Source organism: Oncorhynchus gorbuscha, linkage group LG11 (genome assembly GCF_021184085.1).
Source record: "Oncorhynchus gorbuscha isolate QuinsamMale2020 ecotype Even-year linkage group LG11, OgorEven_v1.0, whole genome shotgun sequence".
NCBI classification, from domain to species: Eukaryota; Metazoa; Chordata; class Actinopteri; order Salmoniformes; family Salmonidae; genus Oncorhynchus; species Oncorhynchus gorbuscha.
Window position 1 is genome coordinate 53630830 of NC_060183.1, and position 24412 is coordinate 53655241.

The following is a 24412-nucleotide window of genomic DNA, read 5'->3' on the forward strand; positions in this document are numbered from 1 at the left end:
CTGCATTTATTTTCAGCAAACTTAACGTGTGTAAATATTTGTATGAAAATAACAAGATGCAACAACTGACACATAAACTGAACATGTTCCTAACAGAAATTGAACAATGTGTCCCTGAACAAAGGGGGGTCATATCAAAAGTAACAGTCAGTATCAGGTGTGGCCACCAGCTGCATTAAGTACTCCAGTGCATCTCCTCCTCATGGACTGCACCAGATTTGCCAGTTTTTGTTGTGAGATGTTACCTCACTCTTCCACCAAGGCACCTGCAATTTCCTGGACATTTCTGGGGGGAATGGCCCAAGCCCTCACCCACCGATCCAACAGGTGCCAGACGTGATTGAGATCCGGGCTCTTCGCTGGCCATGGCAGAACACTGACATTTCTGTCTTGCAGGAAATCACGCTCAGAACGAGCAGTATGGCTGGTGACATTGTCAAGCTGGAGGGTTATGTCAGGATGAGGCTGCAGGAAGGGTACCACATGAGGGAGGAGGATGTCTTCCCTGTAACACGTAACATTGAGATTGCCTGCAACAACAAGCTCAGTACGATGATGCTGTGCCACACCACCCCAGACCATGACGGACTCTCCACCTCCAAATTGATCCCGCTCCAGAATACAGGCCTCGGTGTCGATACTGACTGTTACTAACGCTCATTCCTTGAAACACGTCAATCAGACCATTTATTTATTTATTTAGACAATCACCCCTGGTAAGACAAAACCGTGACTTGTCAGTGAAGAGCACTTTTTTCCAGTCCTGTCTGGTCCAGCGACGGTGGGTTTGTGACCATAGGCGACATTGTTGCAAGTGATGTCTGGTGAAGACATGCCTTACGACAGGCCTACAAGCCCTCAGTCCTGCCTCTCTTAGCCTATTCCGAACAGTCTGAGCACTGATGGAGGGATTGTGCGTTCCTGGTGTAACTCGGGCAGTTGTTGTTGCTATCCTGTACCTGTCCCGCAGGTGTGATGTTCAGATGTTCCGACCCTGTGCAGGTGTTGTTACACGTGGTCTGCCACTGCGAGGTCGATCAGCTGTCCTTCCTGTCTCCCTGTTGCGCTGTCTTAGGCATCTCACAGTATGGACATTGCAATTTATTGCCCTGGCCACATCTGCAGTTATCATGCCTCCTTGCAGCGTGCCAAGGCACGTTCACGCAGAGGAGCAGGGACCATGGGCATCTTTCTTTTGGTGTTTTTCAGTCAGTAGAAAGGCCTCTTTAGTGTCCTAAGTTTTCATAACTGTGACCTTAATTGCCTACCGTCTGTAAGCTGTTAGTGTCTTAACGACCGTTCCACAGGTGCATGTTCATTAATTGTTTATGCTTCATTGAACAAGCATGTGGAAACAGTGTTTAAACCCTTTACAATGAAGATCTGTGAAGTTATTTGGATTATTACGAATGATTTTTGAAAGACATGCAATGTTTCTTTTTTTGCTGAGTTTGAGGCTACTGCCCACACAAATTAAGGCTGATACACATACTATTGAAACTGCTACGCTTTGTCAGAAATACTACCATCCAAAATCACTGGTTGGTCTATCTATCCCACTATAAATAGGAGGTAACAGCAGGAGTAAAGTCAGCGACTGATCCTGCAGTCACGTAGCAGACAGACAACGATCTGTACGTGGAGAGGAAGCTGGGTCTGAAGCACAGCCTGGATCTATAAACACAGAGAACAAGGCCCTGCACTTCCAATATTGATTTAATATGGCTGTGAGTCCAACTTCACAGTGAGATGCTGCGTCCTATGGAGAAAACACAGGCACAAAGACATCAATAGTGTCCAAATCTAAGATGTTTCCTGTCTGGCGAGTAAGCACATTTACCGTATAGTACTGCAGTGTTGAGTTTGGTTGCAGTGCCGTTTTACTTGTTGGTTTGCTTGGAGTAATGTAATGTGAGTTTTAAGACCTGGAAGTTGCTATTGTATATACAGGTAAGTTGTGGTATTTTAATTTCCCTTTCAGAATTTTTCATATCCTCATCTTATCATGTTATCTCGCATACAAACACAGGCAAGTGCACATATATGCTCACACAATACTGTTTGTGTTGTCATATGTCTAGAGTAAGCCCTAATCTTTCTCTCTTTCTGTCCTGATACCTCTTGCTGGAGGGGGGACGTGCCCCAGACACTTCAATAGGTTTTGGTGAGGCAGAAGGAGAAAAATGAAGAGTAGGAAAATGTGTGCGTGTGTTTTGTGTGTGTGTGCGTGCGTGTGCGTGTGTGCGCGTGCGTGCGTGTATGTGTGTACAGGCATAAGTGTGTGCTGGGATGGCCTGAGAGCATCCACTGATCTGCCAAGCCTGGCTATATTTATCAAGCCCTCATCCCTGGCCCGTCCCCCCGTCTCCTCAAGCCTTAGCACTGCTTAAGAGGTTCCAGCAACATGCCAACGTTAATCAAAACGAAGACTTATTTCCACTGCCCCGGTGACGCCCAGGGCAAGCCGTGGACTTGTTATTTTTCTAAGACCCCACACAGGAATTTATCTGCCCAAACCAATTGATTTTTGGAGCCTAGAAGCCTCAACCATCACCTCCTTTCCTTTTGGCTTTAAAAAGTTCACAGCCCTATGGGTGGCTTAATAACATCATTTCAAACAAACAAGGTTTTTGGGCCAAAGTGTCTCTGTAAACCGTCAGTTTCTTGTCGGGGCTGTGAAGTTGTGAAGTGTGTGTAGTGAAATGTGTGCGTAGTGAAATGTGTGCATAGTGAAATGTGTGTACTTCCTGAGACATCTTTCTCTTGATTCAGTGTAGAAGTTCTCATTCTCAGCCCGAACCCTATGAGCCGGGATGGGCCCAGTTTTCCTCTCGCCGTGCTTTTCTAAGACAAGGGCTGTTTCCTGGTCTTCTCACTCTGCTGCTGCATTGTTCTCAACACCAGTTTAAACCAATATAAATTATATAATATACTCTGTTTTAAGGGGTTTTGTTCAGGTTCAGGCTCATTACATTTCTGTGATGTTGGACCGGTCCTAGGCTCAGGCTTCAGCTCACCAAACTTGGGTAAGACGGGCTCAAATTTTCAGGCCTGATGATAAAAGCCCCCCCACAAAATGTTGCTTATGGCCCCCAAAAGGCTAGGGCCGACTATGACTGCATATGTGGGTATGGATGTGGGTACACAAACCCCCAAATCACTGCGGCCCCTCATGATTCAGATGCCCGCATCCCTGGTGTAGCAGGACCCAATAGCTACCTATGAGGGGTGGATCATTTAAGAAGGAAAATAAGATGCCCAGTAAAGCGTTTTAATGAAAGATTACAATTTTACGAGCAGGCAGTTCTTCTGTTACCAAGCTCCAGGATAATTATGCAGGGGTGGGGAGGAATATGGTTGCTGCTGTGTGACGTTGGCTTGTGTTCCCACAAGGTCACTTCCCTGAGGAGTCACTCTGCTGGCCTGATTTACACCAGGATTCAATATGCAGATTTACTGATGATGCAGCAGGATCCTGTTTCTAATTTGTGATTGCCACCTCTGTGGTCCCCAATGCTCTGGAGTAGAGTGGAGCAAAATGTGTCTGAGGTGTTAAAATTAACAGGCCCTATTATTTAACCCAGATTTTTTGGTGTGAATATGACTAGGCTTTGATTGGTTGGTTGAGGAGGGTGTGGCCTAATGAAGGCATTTGAATTTTGAAGCAGCCTTATTATTATTCAATCTTGGTACTCAGTTTAAGCACTACCAATTTTACCAACTGTTACCTTTCCATGTAGGCTCGGAACACAATTAAAACACCTCACATTTCATGAGTTGTGCTGTTAGGCCATGTGATACAGTGAAGTTACCTCTTACTAAATTTCATGGGAGCCCTTTACATTCCAAAAGCATACTTTCTCTGAGATGTGTCCAGCGTCAGAGAGTTACTGGGGAGCATGTCCCTTCAGAGATGTGTCCAGCCACAGAGAGTTACTGGGGAGCATGTCCTTTCAGAGATGTGTCCAGCCACAGAGAGTTACTGGGGAGCATGTCCCTTCAGAGATGTGTCCAGCGTCAGAGAGTTACTGGGGAGCATGTCCCTTCAGAGATGTGTCCAGCCACAGAGAGTTACTGGGGAGCATGTCCCTTCAGAGATGTGTCCAGCCACAGAGAGTTACTGGGGAGCATGTCCCTTCAGAGATGTGTCCAGCCCCAGAGAGTTACTGGGGAGCATGTCCCTTCAGAGATGTGTCCAGCGTCAGAGAGTTACTGGGGAGCATGTCCCTTCAGAGATGTGTCCAGCCACATAGAGTTACTGGGGAGCATGTCACTTCAGAGATGTGTCCATCCACAGAGAGTTACTGGGGAGCATGTCCCTTCAGAGATGTGTCCAGACACAGAGAGTTACTGGGGAGCATGTCCCTTCAGAGATGTGTCCAGCCACAGAGAGTTACTGGGGAGCATGTCCCTTCAGAGATGTGTCCAGACACAGAGAGTTACTGGGGAGCATGTCCCTTCAGAGATGTGTCCAGCCACAGAGAGTTACTGGGGAGAATGTCCCTTCAGAGATGTGTCCAGCTACAAAGAGTTACTGGGGAGCATGTCCCTTCAGAGATGTGTCCAGACACAGAGAGTTACTGGGGAGAATGTCCCTTCAGAGATGTGTCCAGCCACAGAGAGTTACTGGGGAGCATGTCCCTTCAGAGATGTGTCCAGCCACAGAGAGTTACTGGGGAGCATGTCCCTTCAGAGATGTGTCCAGCCACAGAGAGTTACTGGGGAGAATGTCCTTTCAGAGATGTGTCCAGCCACAGAGAGTTACTGGGGAGAATGTCCCTTCAGAGATGTGTCCAGCCACAGAGAGTTACTGGGGAGAATGTCCTTTCAGAGATGTGTCCAGCCACAGAGAGTTACTGGGGAGAATGTCCCTTCAGAGATGTGTCCAGCCACAGAGAGTTACTGGTGAGCATGTCCCTTAATTTCAATGTTTCCAGAAATAGAAAGTCATTAGGCGAGTGGCAGGTGATGGGCAGATTAAGAAAGCTCTGCAGTGGCAGCAGTCCCCTGATGAAGACACTACATCATACTGGATATATCCCTCCCTCAAGCCCCAATCTATTCCCTCCTTCTCTCAGGCTACCATCATTTTAATCCTGCCCGCAGTCGGTAGAGTTGTGCAACAGCAAATATGGTTAAAGGACAGCGCTAGATGTCTTCAGGACTTTGAGAATAAATGATGCTCATAACTGTGCCTTGATTATCTTACTGTAGCTATACCACAACGGGCTGTGTTGTCAGTAGTAAACCTCCTCACCTCTGCACTGCAACAACTGATGTGTAGGTGTGCAGCACAAAATGGCTGCCATGCGTGCTATAGGTGGGCTCATTGTTGGTGAAGTTACTTCCTCTTGACAGTACAAGAACATTGTGACCTGGCAATATACAGTACACGTACATGTATATAATTTTACATTTACATTTTAGTCATTTATTATCCAGAGCAACTTACAGGAGCAATTGCGGTTAAGTGCCTTGCTCAAGGACACGTCGACAGATTTTTCACCTAGTCAGCTCAGGGATTCTAACCTGCAACCTTTCGGTTACTGGCCCGAATGCCCTTAACCGCTAGTAGTTAATTACATATTTCTCAGAAAGAAAGAGTTATGGAGGAAGAAGGAATGATTAGTGGATTTTGCTTTATATTGCCAAATAATTCAGCCATCCAAGCCATAGACAGTTCACTCTGCTACCATCTGACAAACGGTACCAGAGAATCATCTCTCAGACCAACTGGCTCCGGGACAGCTTCAAACCCCAAGCCATCAGACTGCTAAAAAGCCGTAAGACTGCTAAATAGTTAAATGGTTACACAGACTATTTGCATTGACCCTATCTTGCACCTACTCTACGCACACTCACAAGACTATACAGTATATACACACTATAAACACACCATTACAGCCATTACAGTGAGTCCATCCTCCTATAGCTCTTCCCACAAGCCTCCTCTGATACACACTCACAAACATTACATTGACACTCACACGCATGCATACCAATACAACACATACACACACGCCCACGCACACACGCACACATGCACACACATCATAGGCTGAAGGCAGGGTAAAGTGACTAGGCATCAGAATGGATAATAGTAAGAGTAAGAATAAGAAGATTAGCAACAGCATGTGATAAGTGTGAAAGTGTATCTGTGTGTATGTTTGTGTTGTATTGGTTTTGTATCTGTGTGTATGTTTGTGTTGTGTGGGTTTTGTGTGAGTGTCAATGTAGTAGTTAACATTTTTACTTTCTCTGCATTGTTGGGAAGGGCTCTTAAGAAAACATTTCGGCTCATTTCGGCTCATGATAAATCAAATTTGATATGAACTGCGTGGACGAGCAATTTCCTGAACTTCAGCAAGCTTGCAACAACTCCTAAAGCCACTCTTATTGGAGCCATATTTTTTCTGTCACAATTGGTGCTTGAGGGAAAAATGTACAATTGCAAATTTGGAATAGGACTGCAACAGTGCATAAAGTTTGCTGGTGCTCTATGATTCACAGACACCATACAAATTGTAACAATTGGTGTTAATTAAAAATAGATGGTGATGTCATTCAAAAAAATGGGTATTGAACATAATGTTGTCACTCATCCCCATTACATAACATATTGAAATGTCAATGCTCCTAAGGTCTCCAGTGTGACGTACTCTTAGCAATCTATTATGCACATAATTGACAGGAAATATGCTCTAACCGGTAGTGGGATCCATCTAAATGAGAAGAGGTGGATAGGATGTAATGCACCCCACAAATCAATTATCCTACTCTGAATAGAAATTGAGTATGCATTGAAAACAATATGGAAAAATGAACGAACATAGGAACAATGTTATCGTCCTGTCATTATAATCCAAATATGCTTGTGATTCTAGGTATCCTGGATTTTGGAGATCAGAGAAGAGACAAAGAGTGTGTTCTAGGGCCATGGTAGTTAGGACTACGAAACAGCATGGTCCCCCTAGGGTTCTGAGTTGTGTTCCGCTTAACAATCCAGACCTTCTAAGTCCTCTTTGGCCTATTTCAGCTCTTTGATTGCTCCTTGTATTTTTATTACGTTGTATGACATTTTTTTCGATATTGTACGTATGTGTGTTTCAGAGATAGTGTGTCTGTGTGGAGAGAAACTGCCTGATATCCTACTGGGCATTCAGATTATCAAGGATGGTAATCTGTTTTTCCTGAATAGGTCTTTCCACCTTTTGACAATATGATTCTTGGATGTGATCCACTATAGCACACATTGATCGAGGTAAAATGTCTATTGTATTTTCTGCATTCTCATGTGTGCGTGCGTGTGTCTGTGTATGTGTGTGCAATACAACCAGAAAGTCATTTATTCTATGATAAGCAACAACAAAAGGGAGAAAAGCACCCTGTCAGCACCCATCAAGATGCCACTGTTTGATAGGCTAGGCAAGCACAATAATCAATCTACTTTGAAACGTTATGCAAGGCTGCAGAGAGCTTGTAAAATGTATTGTTTGGGCTTTTCTGTCAATAACTCTACTGTAGCTTTGTGACATTTTAGAATTTGGAGTGGTGGAGAGTTGCAGTGGTATGGCTGCTGCAAGCATACCTACCTTTACATACAGTTACATTTTGAAAAGATAAAAAAAAATGTTGTCCGTTGTGCTCTGATTCAGTCATAGTTTTGCAGAACAGCATATCTACCCTTTGACAGGAAAGGGCATACTATTCAATGTTAAGCATACTATTCAATCACATTCTCTGTTATTGCAGAGCACACAATGGTTGAATCAATGTTGTTTCCAGGTCATTTCAATGAAATTACGTTGAACCAATGTGGAATAGATGTTGAATTGACGTCTATGCCCAGTGGGTTTTTAGGAACCTGTCACTTTATTTCCCCCCTGGTTTCAAGTTTTACCCCATAAGAGAGTGACGCCAGGATATACAGTGCATTTGTTCCATTTCCTGCTTGTCAACCTGTCATCTGGCACTGAATCAACATTAAAGACAGGAAAATGTTGTCACATTGTCAATCGCAAAGTATTGTAGTGTTGGCTGAACAGGAAGTGGGAAAAAGGAGGTTTAAGGACTCTAAACACATTTTACTTGGTGATTTGATGATTCGATTTACCCATCACTGCATTCTATGTCAATGTAATTGTATCAGTATCTGTAGCTCTTTGCTCACCATGAAGTATTTAACTCTTCCCACATCTTCGATAACCCCTATTCACATGAGATTGGACTTCATGCAAGCTGCTAACGCAACCCCCCACCTTCAAGCTTAGAGTTTTCTAACCAAGCCAAAGACTGAGTGAAATTCGTTTGAGGTTAATGCCAAGAGTTTTTTTTCTCTTAATCTCCTTTGCTTAGTAGCATCTCATCTGGCTTCTTGGAATCATGTGAAAGTACTACTGAACACTGCCGGTCATCTCATAATGGGAAGAAAAGATACCCTTTTCAAGAGCACTCTCTTTAAAAAAATCTTAAAGTCAGACGTGTAGTCGGAACTAAAAGCACCCTCACATTTCACTACCCTAATTATGCCATAGATTGAAGTTTGGGCTGGGAGAGAGGCCACTACTGCGACTTTTATAAGGGAAGTGTTATTCTCTAGCAGAAAGTGGGGCGCAGGCACAGTTTGAAAAAAGTCCATTAACGTCTCACCTCTTTTGAAAGGAAACAAAGCCTTTAAAGTTCCTTAAAAGAAAATGTGTCTAATAAGCCGGTCATGGTACACGTCACAGATGGATATAAAAAGGAGGTACTTATAAAAGTGCTGCTTAGAAAGGCCTGATGTGCTCTGGCCCAATTACAGCTTACTTAGCTCAGCGCCGCAGAACATGTATGTGCTAGCGTGACACACGTGAAGTTAAGATATTTATGAGCTGCTCACATGGTTGAAGCTGGTTGAGAGAATGCCAAGAGTGTGCAAAGCTGTCTTCAAGGCAAAGGATGGCTACTTTGAAGAATCTTAAACATTTGTTTAACATTTTTTTGGTTACTTTGTGAATCCATGTGTTATTTCATAGTTTTGCTGTCTTCACTATTATTCTATAATGTAGAAAATAGTAACAATGAATAAATACCCTTGAATGTGTAGATGTGTCTGACTTTTGACTGGTACTGTACCTTGGCTGGTTCATTAAACCTGCAAATTCAGACAAACAAGGTACAATGGGTCCGCACTCAAAAAGATGTTGCTTAAAGTTGACCTCAATTTTTTATTATTTTATTATTTTCACTGCATCAGGGATAGCGTACACTGACGTTTCGGCTTTGCATCCTTCTTCAGTGTGTAGGTACAATTTGTTTTTTAAAATATAATAATGCTTGACATAGAAAGGCATTATACAAACATTCGTTCCAATCATTCAATGAAATCAATGCGTGCTTGATGATTTACATGTGTAAATCTCTACTCAGAGTCTAGTGAAATCGTAATGATTTTTTTTTCTCTATGATCACCCCCCATCCCAACACTCACAGCCACACACACCGCAGTGTCTCTCGCCCCTACTGTTCCTGAAATCTTTGTCCTGATTCTCTTGCAGGTGACAGAGACTCGCACGGGCCCGCTGGGATGCAGCAGCTATGATAATCTGGACTCAGTGAGCTCCGTCCTCCTGCAGAGCCCAGAGAGCAAGCTCCATCTGCAAGGTAAACATACCCAACTGTATCTCTTACCGTACTTTCATTACGGGAGGCTACATTGGCTGGGGGGGTTAAGGTCGGGGTCAGTCCAGTCTCCAGTCCATTTTGGAAAAACACCGCTTAGGGAGTTTTGCACGATTAGTAAAATTAATTTGAATCTATTTTGACTAATAAAACAGAGATGGAATCGAATTTAATCCACAATTCCGCTCTCAGTGATCCTCTTCCGTTACTTTGGTCTTGGGTCTCTTGTCCTAATGATAATAATATGGTCATACAGGTTACCAGAGACTTTTATCTGTAGCGTGTGTGGCCCATGAAATAATCAAACGCACAAGACTGATGTTGCTAGTGTTGTTCAAACCCAGTAAGCATCATTATATTTGAACTTACCCACACAATTCATCCTGGTCCTCTCAATCAGTAGGGAAGATCTGACTAGTGTTGATCGAAGCGAAGGCTTGCATGCTGACTAATAGCACGAAAGGTTTAAGCTCAAGTATGTATTGGTGCTCAGACTCTATTACTGGCACTCTGTATGGAATTATGATATATAATGTTAGCACTCCATTTATACATTATATAGAACAGTGTTCTTCACTCCTGGTGGTGGAAGGCTGCAGTATGTGTGGACTTTTGTTCCAGACCAGCAGTAGCACACCTAATTTAGCTAATACAGGTGTTGATTTGTTAATTAGTTGAATCAAATGTGACAGTGCTAGGCAAGGACAGAAGTATGCTACCGCTCTGTGGCCATTCAGGACTTGGTATGAATAACTTTGGCTAAGAAGATACAACAGACATCTTAGAATTTTCCATTTTAGACTATATATATATATATAGTCCAAACTTTTGACTGGTACTATATATATACTATATAGTATATACTATATATATATATATATATAGTACCAGTCAAAAGTTTGGACACACCTACTGATCCCAGAGTTTTTCTTTGTTTTGACTATTTTCTACATTGTAGAATAATAGTGAAGACATCAAAACTATGAAATAACACATATGGAATCATGTAGAAACCAAAAAAAGTGTTAAACACTTCAATATATTGTATATTTGAGATTCTTCAAATAGCCACCCTTTACCTTGATGACAGCTTTGCACTCTCTTGGCATTCTCTCAACAAGCTTCATGAGGTAGTCACCTGGATTTAATTTCAATTAATAGATGTGCCTTTGTGGAATTTCTTTCCTTCTTAATGCGTTTGAGCCAATTAGTTGTGTTGTGACAAGGTAGAGGTGGTATACAGAAGATAGCCCTATTTTGTAAAATACCAAGTCCATATTATGGTAACAGCTCAAGTAAGCAAAGAGACATCATTCCATTGTTAAAATGCAACATGAAGGTCAGTCAATCCGGAACATTTCAAGAACTATGAAAGGTTCTTCAAGTGCCGTTACAAAAACCATCAAGCGCTATGATGAAACTGGCTCTCATGAGGACTGCCACAGGGAAGGAAGACCCAGATTTCTCTGCTGCAGAGGATAAGTTCATTAGAGTTTCCAGCCTCAGAAATTGCAGCCCAAATAAATACTTCACAACATCTCAACATCAACTGTTCAGAGGAGACTGCGTGAATAAGGCTTTCATGGTCGAATTGCTGCAAAGAAACCACAACTAAAGGACACCAATAATAAGAAGAGATTTGCTTGGGCCAAGAAACACGAGCAATGGATATTAGACGGGTGGAAATCTGTCCATGGTCTGATGAGTCCAAATTAGAGATTTTTGGTTCCAACCGCCGTCTCTTTGTGAGACGCAGAGTAGGTGAACGGATGATCTCCGCATGTGTGGTTCCCACCCTAAAGCATGGAGGAGGAGGTGTGATGGTGTAGGGGTGCTTTGCTGCTGACACTGTCTGTGATGTATTTAGAATTCAAGGCACACTTAACCAGCTTGGCTACCACAGCATTCTGCAGCGATACGCAATCCCATCTGGTATGTGCTTAGTGGGACTATAATTTGTTTTTCAACAGGGCAATGATCCAAAACAAACCTCCAGGCTGTGTAAGGGCTATTTGACCAAGGAGAGTGATGGAGTGCTGCATCAGATGACCTGGCCTCCACAATCATCCGACCTCAACCCAATTGAGATGGTTTGGAAAAGCATTCCAGGTGACTACCTCATGAAGCTTGTTGAGAGAATGCCAAGAGTGTGCAAAGTTGTCATCAAGGCAAAGAGTGGCTATTGAAAGAATCTGAAATATACAATATATTTTGAATTGTTTAACACTTTTTTGGTTTCTACATGATTCCATGTGTGTTATTTCATAGTTTTGATGTCTTCGCTATTATTCTACAATGTAGAATAGAACATAAAGAAACCGTGTCCAAACTTTTGACTGGTACTACGTATCTGCTGATTCGATTAACTAAATTACAGAAGTATATTCTTTGGCTTGGGTATACTTCGTTCACACACTGTATTAAAGATGAAAATAGTGACAATAAATGCTATGCAATTATCAGCTTTGAGTGACAACAAAATTAGGTCGCAAAGATAGAAAAGTAGACAAACGTAGAAATGAGCTGATTGCTTTTGAAGGAATCATTTGTGTCAACAGTTATCATCTCTTACTTTCCTCCTACGAATAATCATCATCAACCGTGCCTTAGATATACCACAGCTCCCATTGGGACAGTGATGAAAGCCACTGTAAGAGGGTCAAGTTTCTGAGACAAGCTATCCCTTTTTAATGTATGTAGTTTACCTCCAGTATAAAATTGCATCAGCAATTCTGAGCTCTTTTTTAACCACACCACTGCATCCCTCCCTGAAGGGATCATTAAATGCTGTTTGAATACAGAGAATTACTCTGTCTGTCACAAACGCTTTCAAGTTCCCCCTGCCATTCGCTCAAAGGGAATCAATAGGTTTTAAAAGGGCTTAATTCCCATGCAACCTCTGTATTGGCCTCTGTTGCTTGGAAGGCTAACGTTTTGTCATCCAACTGATATGTGACAGGCAGATGAACAGCCTGTATCTTTCAGGATGATACAATTTGAGGAGAAAGAGATGACTTTTCAAATGCTGCTATTTCATGGTGTGTTTTTAAAGCTATTGTTTTCACATTATTTCAAAGTGGCTGATTATTTTAAAGTGTACTACAACTGAAATCTATCCTCCAAGAGCAATTATCATCTCCGAGTTAAGAGTTCATTAGAGAGCTTTTGTCATAAGATTGGTATTATTATGTGCCAACTACCACAAACTCTTCAAAAGTGAAAACACTTCAATGTCATTCTTGAGCTGGTGACACCTCTTTAGTCTTTGAGAGTCTCTTTAGAGTATTAAGATTGAATTATAATTTTATCCAGCTGGTGGTATATATGGCTGTGAAAGATCAGTATTTCCATGTGAAAATGGTGGATGAGCATCGAAAACGTTGCTATTACAGTATATTCTTGTTAGTATTGCACTTATGTGGGAACTTTGAAGCCACTGTATGCCAAAAGCTGAGGCTTTGGATATGTACAGTACGCTACAGTAGTTGACATGACATTACCTCCAAACTTTCCATTCATTGTTTGAAGTGTCAAATTCTACTAATTAAACCAATGCTGGTTATTTGTGCCATTTGACCCACAGGTCCTATAAACTGCACTATAGAGTCATTTGTCATCTCTCTCTGCTGGTGTACCTCCTCTCCACACATCCCCTCTTGGTATCATAAAAGATGGAGCTGAAGCCGAGAGGCAATATGCCCTCTGTGTATGTCAAGGCCCACATGCAGATGACAATAAGACATCGACAGCCTGTTCTCAAAAGGGTTTACTACTCTCAGCATATAAGGGAGGAGATTACATTTTGCACTTTGAAGCAGTCATTTTGTGGTTGTGGTATGTGCGTGTGTGTACATGTGCGTGCATGGGTGTAGCTTAAGTGTGTTTCAGAGTGCTTAGATACCAATGACGCCAGTGAAATGATAGAGATGGTTTCAATCTCACAGAAAGGGACGGTAGCAACATTCCAGCCAGACGACATTGACTTTATTTACAAGTGAATTACAAAAGGTAACTTTGAGGGAGTTGACGTAATTGTTGTTTGCCATTAATAAAATTGACTTCCAATTTCTCCCTCTGTTCCATAGAGCACACTGCAGGCAATACAAATTGATGAAGGGAAAAAATGCTGTAGGGAAAATAGAACAACAATTATATGATTAGAAAATACATAAATAAAGGGAGGGAGGAAGAATTACCAGGACACTCATTTCAATTACAGTGCGTTATTTTCAACCAGGGGCACTCGGAAAAATATAGTTCTGCAGAGCAGGATGCCGACTGCATGATGTTAGGATAAGAGCCAGCCAATCGGACCTGGGTTCATCAGTTTGGAAAATACAATTTAATTCTCCTCATCCAATTTGTTTAAAAAATGATTTGGCCAATTCTCAGAATTCTCTCCAAAAAAGCAACTCTGATGGCCAACTGTAGCTTGCACAATGGCTTACTATTGATTTAATGCCCTAATGGATTTAATATTGTGACGATCCAGAAAAAATGTCCACAATAGCAATATCTACTGTCTGTTAGAGCACTAGGGATTTGTATCGAACTGTTCCTGATGGTGAAAAGAGTTGGGTGGATATATTAAAAAGACAGTCAATGTTCTTGGTACATTTAATGAACACCTTCCATGTGTCTCTCAAATGCCCATTGACCTTTTTAGACAATTATAGAAAGAACAAAAGTGCTGGCAGTTAAAATGTGAAGAGATCACATCTGGCCAAAGTATGAGATCACCCACAGTGTTAACTAAAATAGCTTTTAAAGGTCATATGCAGTATGCTAGGTGTCCTGCTTTTGAATGATCATGTAAATTAATTATATTTTGATATTAGGTTATATACTCAGCTAGTACAAATTTCTGAGAACCATATGTTTTTGGAGCTTGGTGAGAGTGTGGTTGTCCTATGGTTATTTTTCACAGAACCCTCCCACAACTTTCTGGGAATGGTGCAGGATAGTTGCTTGGCTTTGGAACATTCTACGAACATTTCAGGAACTTGACACATTTCTTACATTTTCCTGGTATTTCATTCCATAATTACATTTTTATTTCAATTTTGGTCATGTTCTAGCAATAATTGTCAGCGTATGCACTACTGGTGTTGAAGTCAGGTGCAGGGGAGCAGAGAGTTGTGATCAGGCGCACTCTTTATTAGGGCAGAAGCACAACAAACGGACGCAAATGCGTCAAACCTCCAGCCGAAATGCAAGAAGAGAAATGGGCAAAATACAGTCACAAAACTAACGTTAATAATCAAACCTCCTATGGGTTAAACAAGAATACCCAGGGGGTAATAACCAGCCTGGAGCGTCACACTGAACATGAAACAAAACAATTCCACACAAGGACATGGTGGGGGAACAGAGGAATATATATACAATGTGATTAGGGAATGTAACCCAGGTGTGCGGGGAACTAGACAAAACGTTCGGCGTTCGGCGGTGATGTCGACCGCCGAACGCCGCCCGAACAAGGAGAGGAGCCGACTTCGGTGGAAGTCGTGACAATAATAATTTGAGAACATGACTTTAAATAGAACTATGAGCAAACCTGTAGGAAACATTATGCTGAAGTACCAAAATTCCCACAGAAGAACTTTGCTTCTTAACATTCTTGAACTATTTGAGAACATTCCCAATGTAAAATTATTTGTTTTTAAATAACATTATTTGAACATTACTAAAGTTTTCTTTTGGATTTTACATGTAATTGTAAAATAATTGTTCCGAGAACCTTTAAAAGAATGTAAAAACCACAATAAATGTTTTATTTAAAAACATATACATTCTATTCTCAGCATACTCTCTTATTAAGTGTGTTGGCTGCACCCACTAATTGGCCACACCTTCAAATAACCTAGAATTTCCATTCTCAGAACGCTAATAAAACCACCCAGGCAACCTTTTAGGGAAACATAGTAAAACGTTCTCAGTATCTCCCTACAACCGAAAAATGTACATTCCCAGAACAGGCAAAATGTTCACTTCCGCTTTGAAAACGTATGACTTCAATTCCCAGAACCAATGGGAAACCAAAAACATGTGTTTCCACAACTTCCAGGAAATCAAATGTGTTAGCTGGTATAGCTTCATATATTTTATACAATGTGTAATGTACAGTTTATCATGACCAGGTCAGTTGACTAGGAAATGTAGCCTATAGTGTATAGAGCTTTTTCCCTAACCAGGTCTTACAGTCAGGAAAAACAGTTGATCATAGTCACATACTCACTACTGTACACTAGTTTGATGTTGACACAGTTCATGTGGAGAGATTTCAGATGGAGATCCATCAGCTGTCAGCCAGGCCTTGCTGGTTGAGACAGAAGCACTATAGCTAGACCAGGGCCCTTGGCCCGGGCTTTGTAGGCTGGGCCTCAGCATCCCCTCAAGTCAGGACCAGAGGTAAGGCTAGGGCAGAAGAGATCATTACCTACGCAGTGGAGTAGGGGAGAGGTGTGGAGAGGCCTTCTGCTAAATCCTACAATTGTGTTATCTCAGGGGAAGGCCCTGCAGGAGCCCAGTCCCTGCACACTGCAGGGGCTTAACTGAGAGTTAGGGTGAAAGAAAGGATCATTGTTCAGGCCCAGCGATGGGGGTCAGAAGGGAGGAGATGAGCCATGCCGAGTGGGCCTCCCAGCTAGTACAAAGTTATGAAAAACATTTTTTATTTGGGGATTTTTTTATTAACCCATCCATCACCCCCCACTTCGGAGGACACCTATCTTTTTTTTGTACAGTTATTTTCTTTACATATACACAACCGTTCAAAGGTTTACAGTCACTTAAACATTTTTGTTTTGAAAGAACAGCAAATGTTTTTTCCATTAATAAGAATAACATCAAATTGATCAGATGTACAGTGTAGACATTGTTAATGTTATACATGACCTTTTATGGAATATCTACATAGGCGTTCAGAGGCCCATTATCACTCCTGTGTTCCAATGGCAGGTTGTGTTGGCTAATCCAAGTTTATCTGGTTAGAGCCAGTTGTGAAGGGAGTAGTACACAGGGTTGTATGAAATCTTCAGTTTCTTGGCAATTTCTCGCGTGGAATAGCCTTCCTTTCTCAAAATAAGGATAGACTGACGTGTTTCAGAAGAAAGTTATTTGTTTCTGGCCATTTTGAGCCTATATTTGAACCCACAAATGCTGATGCTCCAGATATTCAACTAGTCTAAAGATGGCCAGTTTTATTGCTTCTTTAACTAGAACAACAGTTTTCAGCTGTGCTAACATAATTGCAAAAGCGTTTTCTAAAGATCAATTAGCCATTTTTAAATTATAAACTTGGATTAGCTAACAAAACATGCAATTGGAACACAGGAGTGATGGTTGCTGATAATATGCCTCTGTACACCTATGTAGATATAAAAAATCTGCCGTTTCCAGGTATAATAGTCATTTACAACATTTTAACAATACATTTTAACAATACACACTGTATTTCTGATCAATTTGATGTTATTTTAATGGACAAAAAATTGCTTTTCTTTCAAAAACAAGGACGTTTCTATGTGATCCCACACTTTTAAATAGTAGTTTACATGCACATTTTGCATACACATTTTGCATACACATTTTGCATACACATTTAGCATATATGGTGCTTTTTTATAAAGCAATCACGTAACAGTGATAGATTACCAATCATAAACTCTTTAATCCCACCCCTCAGCCCATCCCACCTATCACCATAGACCACCCCCATTTTGGTTTCCATGTGCCATATATTTTTCAATTGTGCTGTGATGTTTTACATACATTTTGAACATTTCTAATCATACATTATCCACAGATTGTGAGCTCAAGATGAGTATTAATTATATTATTTATTGACTGACTGTGGCTTTCCTAATCGGCCCACAGTGCTATTTGTAAGGTTCATTTTAAGTGAATGTTGGGATTTATTTTTTACCATTCCTGAACCTGTGACCAGAAACAAGCTAAGTAGAGGCAATACCAGAATAAATTATCTAGTGATTCTGTCTCTTTGCAGCAAAATCTACAGACCTGAGATTGTTGTATTACCCAAAAATATAGCATTCTGTTGGTGGCAAAAATGTTGTATAATAATTTAAATTGAAAAACTCAGTATTGGATCAAGTGTTGTTTTTTGCACCAGTTCATGAACCATGTGCCATGGAATCGGTACATTGAAAATCTCTTCCCATTTATTTTGCAAACGGTATGGCACAGCTGTCAACATTTTTGTCCACAAATTAAACTGGTTTATTTATTTATTTATGCCAATTCCTTTCAGCCGATTTGTATCTTTAATACACAGTACCAGTCAAAAGACATCAAACTATGAAAAAACACATGTGGAATCATGAGGTAACCAAACAAGTGTTAAACCAAATATATTTTATATTTGAGATTCTTCAAAGTGGCCACCATTTGCCTTGATGACAGCTTGGCATTCTCTCAACCAGCTTAATGAGGTAGTCACCTGGAATGCATCCCAATTAACAGGTGTGCCTTGTTGAAAGTTCATTTGTGGAATTTATTTAATTCTTAATGTATTTATGCCAATCAGTTGTAGGGGTGATATACAAAAGAGAGCGCAATTTGGTAAAAGACCAAGTCCATATTATGGCAAGAAACAACAGTCCATCATTACTTTAAACTATAGCCCTTTCTTAAACAAACCTTACAAAGCAGGTTCCACTTTCAGTTTTATCCTCCAGAAAAGATAGAACAAATATAACAAATGTTGTGGTTTAACTCAAATATACTGATTAATAGAAAAACATTCTTTATGTAAAAATGTTTTTCAAATGTGTATTATATTTATGAATAATATTAAGAATAGAAACTATGGAGTTGTCATATATGCAGCTATCAAAATATATGGGAATTTCTGCTCAATCCAAATTTACAACCAATTGATTGCAGCATTACCACAAAAAATGGAAGAGGGAAGTGGAAAAGGGAGAAGGTAGGGAACGTGCTTGCCTGCCATACAGTACCAGTCAAAAGTTTGGACACGCCTACTCATTCAAGGGTTTTTCTTTATTTGTACTATGTTCAACTTTGTAGAATAATAATGAAGGCATCAAAACTATGAAATAACAAATATGGAATCATGTAGTAAACAGAAAACAAATCAAAATAGATTTTAGATTTAGATCATCAGAGTAGCCACCCTTTGCATGTCACGCCCTGACCTTAGAGAGCCTTTTTATTTCTCTATTTGGTTAGGTCAGGGTGTGATTTGGGTGGGCATTCTAGTTTGTGTATTTCTTTGTTGCCCGGGTATGGTTCCCAATCAGAGGCAGCTGTCTATCGTTGTCTCTGATTGGGGATCATACTTAGGCAGCCCTTTTTCCCACCTTCAGTTGAGGGATCTTGGCTTTGTTTGTTGCATGTTTTTCACTACAAAGCTTTACGTTCGTTGTATTGTTTATTGTTTTTTTTGGTGGAACATTAATAAAGAAAATGTACGCCTAACACGCTGCACCTTGGTCTGGTCATTCTCCAAACGAGGAGCGTAACATTGCCTTGGAATTGCCTTGGAATTCTCTCAACCAGCTTCACCTGGAATGCTTTTCCAACCGTCTAGATTGAGTTCCCACATATGCTGAGCACTTAGCGGCTGTTTTTTATTCACTCTGTGGTCCAACTCACCCCAAACCATCTCAACTGGGTTGAGGTCGGGTGATTGGGGAGGCCAGGTCATCTGATGGAGCATTCCATCACTCTTCTTCTTGGTCAAATTGCCCTTACACAGCCTGGAGGTGTGTTTTGGTCATTATCCTGTTGAAAACAAATGATAGTCCCACAAGACGGGATGGCGTATTGCTGCAGAAGGCTGTGGTAGCCATGCTGGTTAAGTGTGCCTTGACTTCTAAATAAATCATTGACAGTGTTACCAGCAAAGTACTCCCACACCATCACACCTCCCGCTCCATGCTTCACGGTGGGAACCACACATGCAGAGATCATCTGTGTCTCACCAAGACACGGCGGTTGGAACAAAAAAATCTCAAATTTGGACTCATGTCAAAACAGAAATGAGAAGATTATGTTAACATACTGTTATTGCAACAAATTGTTGATTTATGCAACAGAATAGTTATTTTAGAACACTCTCATCTGTGTGTGTGGACTGAAAGTGGTCCTCTGGGAGATGTAATACTGACAGTGGATTTACGATCGATTGGTGATAAAGACAACATTCCATAGCACGAGTAAATGTTTCTGTACTATAAGGTACCAGGGAGAGATGACTCTAGGTCCAGTCCATGGTCTCTACACAATGAGAACTGTTTTTACAGCAGATACTGTCTGCTGTGAATTCTAAGTATCTTTCATACAAATCTTAACCTTGTGACCCATTCCATACATCTGTTTTTTGTCATGAACATCCAGGAGTATGGACTTTGCATCTCAACGAATCACCTACAGATGGTTTGTCGACAAGCTTCATTATTGAAAAAATGAATCTATGTTATTAATACGTTTTGAATAAAGTAATATCCTGATTGGTGACGGACGTTGTCTCTCCTCTTTATTGAGTAGAATTTCCACAACATTCATCAGACCAAAGGACAGATTTCCACCGGTCTAATGTCCATTGCTCGTGTTTCTTGGCCCAAGCAATTCTCTTCTTCTTATTGGTGTTCTTTAATAGTGGTTTCTTTTCAGCAATTCAACCATGAAGGATGGATTCACGCAGTCTCCTCTGAACAGTTGATGTTGTGATGTGTCTGTTACTTTAACTCTGTGAAGCATTTATTTGGGCTGCAGTTTCTGAGGCTGGTAACTGTAATGAACTTATCCTCTGCTGCAGAGGTAACTCTGGGTCTTCCATTCCTGTGGCGTTCCACATGAGAGTCAGTTTCATCATAGCACTTGATGGTTTTTGCGACTGCACTTGGAGAAACTTTAAAAGTTCTTGAAATTTTCTAGATTGACTGACCTTCATGTCTTAGCCTGTTAGGGATCCCTTCACCCCCATTCCAGCTCGAATCCTGGTAACTCGATTGATTTGACAACATCCAGTGAAATTGCAGCGCGCCAGAATCAAAAACAAACATACTCATAATAACAATTCACAAAACATACATGTAATACATCAAAATAAAGCCTAACTTCTTCTTAATCCAGCCGCAGTGTCAGATTTCAAAAAGGTTTTACGGCGAAAGCAGACCATGCGATTATCTGAGGACAGTACCCTGCATACAAACACATGGAAATCATATTTCAACCAGCCAGGTGCGACATAAAAGTTGGCAAAAGTGCGACACAAAAGTTCTGTTGGCACTCTAAAATGTCCCAGAAACATCACAAATGGTCCTTTTGTTCGATAAATTCCTTCTTTCTATTCTCCATTCATTTGGCGCGTTTGATTCAGAAAATAGACCGGTTCCAACTCACCCAACATGACTACAAAGTATCTAATAATTTACCTCTAAACTTGGTCCAAACATTTCAAACAACATTCCTAATCCAACCTTAGGTATCCTAAAACGTAAATAATCGATACAATTTAAGATGGGATATACTGTGTTCAAAACCGGACAAAAACAAAGTGAAGCACCAAAAGACTTGAGTCCATCTGAGTGACACATGGAAAGAATAAGACCACTTCTTCATTTCTCAAAAGAAAAACATCAACCAAATTCTAAAGACTGTTGACATCTAGTGGAAGCCATAGGAACTGCAAGCAGATTCCTATTTAAAAGGGCTTACCATAGAAACCTAATGGAAAACACATTGACCTCAAAAAGAAATTCCCTGGATGGATTGTGTTCGGGATTTCTCCTGCCAAATAAGTTCTGTTATACTCACAGACATTCAAACAGTTTTAGAAACTTCAGTGTTTTCTATCCAAATCTACTAATAATATGCATATCCTAGCTTCTGGGCCGTGGTAGCCGGCAGTTTACTTTGGCACGCTTTTCATCCGGACGTGAAAAACTGCCCCTAGCCCAAAGAGGTTTTTAACCAACATTTAATTTTCAATTAGTCGGAAATGAGAAGTTGTCATCTGTATAAAGGCAATTTATGAACTGTAGCTCAGTTGGTAGAGCATGGCGCTTGTAACGCCAGGGTAGTGGGTTCGATCCCTGGGACCACCCATACGTAGAATGTATGCACACATGACTGTACGTCGCTTTGGATAAAAGCGTCTGCTAAATGGCATATATTGTTATTATTATTATAAATCTAATGGAGAAACATCTTGGGTTTAAGTATAACTTAAGTATGAATTAAGCTTTTAGTGAGAGGTTCAAAGCTTTAATATTGAATAGTTTTAGACCCACAAACTCATATTCAATATGCAATTAGGCATGTTTAATTTAGTCTAGCTTAGTGTTCCAAATCAAATTAAATATTTTTTGCTCATGATTTAAAAAACAAGTTGTCTAAAGTAGGTAGCGCCGTTAGTAAGTAAACTGTGATAGGACCAAAGAGTTAATCAATGTGATTTTTTTCCATATATAGACAAGTATTTACCTCTCCATGGCTGCAGAATCTTATCTGTTTTTGCAAACTTTCTATTGAAATTGACTGTGGTAAGTTAATTTGTATTTTTGAGATGTGAATACCAAGTATGTCTACTTCACCATATGCCCATTTTCTTGGTAAACTACAAGGTAGTGTAAACACTGTCTTTTAACGATCCAATACATAATATGGTACACTTGTCATAATTCAGTTTTTGTCCAGAGAGACTAGAAAAGTGATTAAGATCTTCAATGAGACTGTGTATGGATCCAGATTGTGGACTAAATAAAAAACTTGAGTCATGGGCATACATTGATACTTTTGTTTTTATCCCCTGGTTTTCTAACCCTTTGATGTTCTTATTGGATCTAGCATTTCAACTGCCATAATAAATAGATACGTAGACAACGGACATGTTTTATTGCTCTTTAAAGCTCAATAGTTTCTGAGAAACAACCATCATTTACTCTTTTACATCTGGGGTTGCTATACATAACTTTAACCCATTGTATGAGAAATTCACCGAAATTAAAGTAATCCAAACATTTATTTAGAAATTCTAGTCGTACTTTATTAAACACCAGGCCTGGTCTTCACAGCAGATTTTGAAAGGTATCTTTGATTTTTCATCATGTTCAATTGTTTCAAGTAATTGTAAGTCGCTCTGGATAAGAGCGTCTGCTAAATGACTTAAATGTAAATGTAAATTATCTCCAATACGTGACCAGCTGGCTCAAATCGGTCTTATGTAGCAAAATTTGAAATTGTGTTTTTTATATTGGATAAAAGTAGACTCAGAGCTACAAAATGGTATATCATACACTGCATTTGAGGAACAATGGGAAAGCAATTTTGCATTGAAAGTTGATAACCTCACTTTTGAGAAAATGGCCTCTGAATGTTTTGGTACTAATGCTGGAAAGCCCTTCTTTGTCTACACCCATTCAGCATCATTCACACCCTCTTAAGGTTTATGCCCACCCATCTCTTTAAGGGTTAATCCAAGCGTTCTGTACGAACCACAGCAGTCAAGCACTCCTGTAAAGACATTTATTTTACACAGATTCAAAATAGCTATGTGTTATTTGTGGCTTTGACCCAGACTCTTGACTATTTATTTTGGGACTGTTCTTATGTCAGAAGATTTTGTAGTAAGTTCGATTTTATTTTAAAAGAAACAAATATTAATGTTAATTTGAAAGACTGATATTAAGTTTTGTTTTGATCCAAATTATATGGACCCTGATTTAACTTTATTTATTAATTTGTTTATTTTTCATGGCAGATTCTTTATCCATCAAATGAAGTGGACAGAGAACAAACCCCTCTTCACATAGAATTTAAATATTATTTTGAAATTATCAGTAAGTGTAAAAGCAATAAGTACCATAAAATGTTTTGACAAATTGAACATTTTTCTCCATATGTAATACCCCTGTCTGTTAGGATTATGTACTCTTGTTTGTATATTTTTATTTTTGTATGTGTTTTGTTCATAACAAAAAAAATAGCAGTCAAGCACCCAATCTAACTTGCTAGCTACTTCCAGACACAAATGAGAGAACAGCTCACTGATCATTAAACGCCCTAGCAGAACTAGTTAGGCTGTTATTGTCACGGTTCATGAATCCACTGCCTGCCTGCCTCTCTCTCTCTCTCTCTCTCTCTCTCTCTCTCTCTCTCTCTCTCTCTCTCTCTCTCTCTCTCTCTCTCTCTCTCTCTCTCTCTCTCTCTCTCTCTCTCTCTCTCTCTCTCTCTCTCTCTCTCTCTCTCTCTCTCTCTCTCTCTCTCTCTCTCTCTCTCTCTCTCTCTCTCTCTCTCTCTCTCTCTCTCTCTCTCTCTCTCTCTCTCTCTCTCTCTCTCTCTCTCTCTCTCTCTCTCTCTCTCTCTCTCTCTCTCTCTCTCTCTCGTGTTTGTGTGGGCGTGGTTCCCAATCTCGGCCTGATTGTCTGCGCCAGCTGGAACCACTTATCTTCCCTTTATATGTTCTGTAACCAGTGTTTCTTGTTGTCAGATCGTTGTTACTTCCTTGAGGTTGTGTTGTTACTTCCCTGAGGTTGTGTCGTGTGTCAGTGCTCATCTCTCGCCGCCCTTGTGTGGATTACCTGCTGTGCTCCTTCCTTCCCATCCGGACACACTCCCCTGGGTTTCTCAGCACGCTATCACCAGAGGATGAGCCCTAGTCCCTGGGTTGGATTCCGTCTGAGTACAGTCTGTCTGTCCTTTTGCTGATATGAATTGTATTCATTAAACCATCGTTGCTTGCATCTTGCATCCGCCTCTGTAT

General features: G+C 40.6%; 1 protein-coding gene across 1 annotated transcript in view; it reads left to right on the top strand.

The window, feature by feature from the left end:
- Nucleotides 1-24412, top strand: part of LOC124048942 (BMP/retinoic acid-inducible neural-specific protein 1) — a 179507-nt gene that overhangs the window by 87598 nt on the left and 67497 nt on the right. The window contains exon 5 of the mRNA XM_046370130.1: nucleotides 9537-9642. Within this exon, the coding sequence (XP_046226086.1) occupies nucleotides 9537-9642 (106 nt within the window). The remainder of the gene's footprint in view (nucleotides 1-9536; nucleotides 9643-24412) is intronic.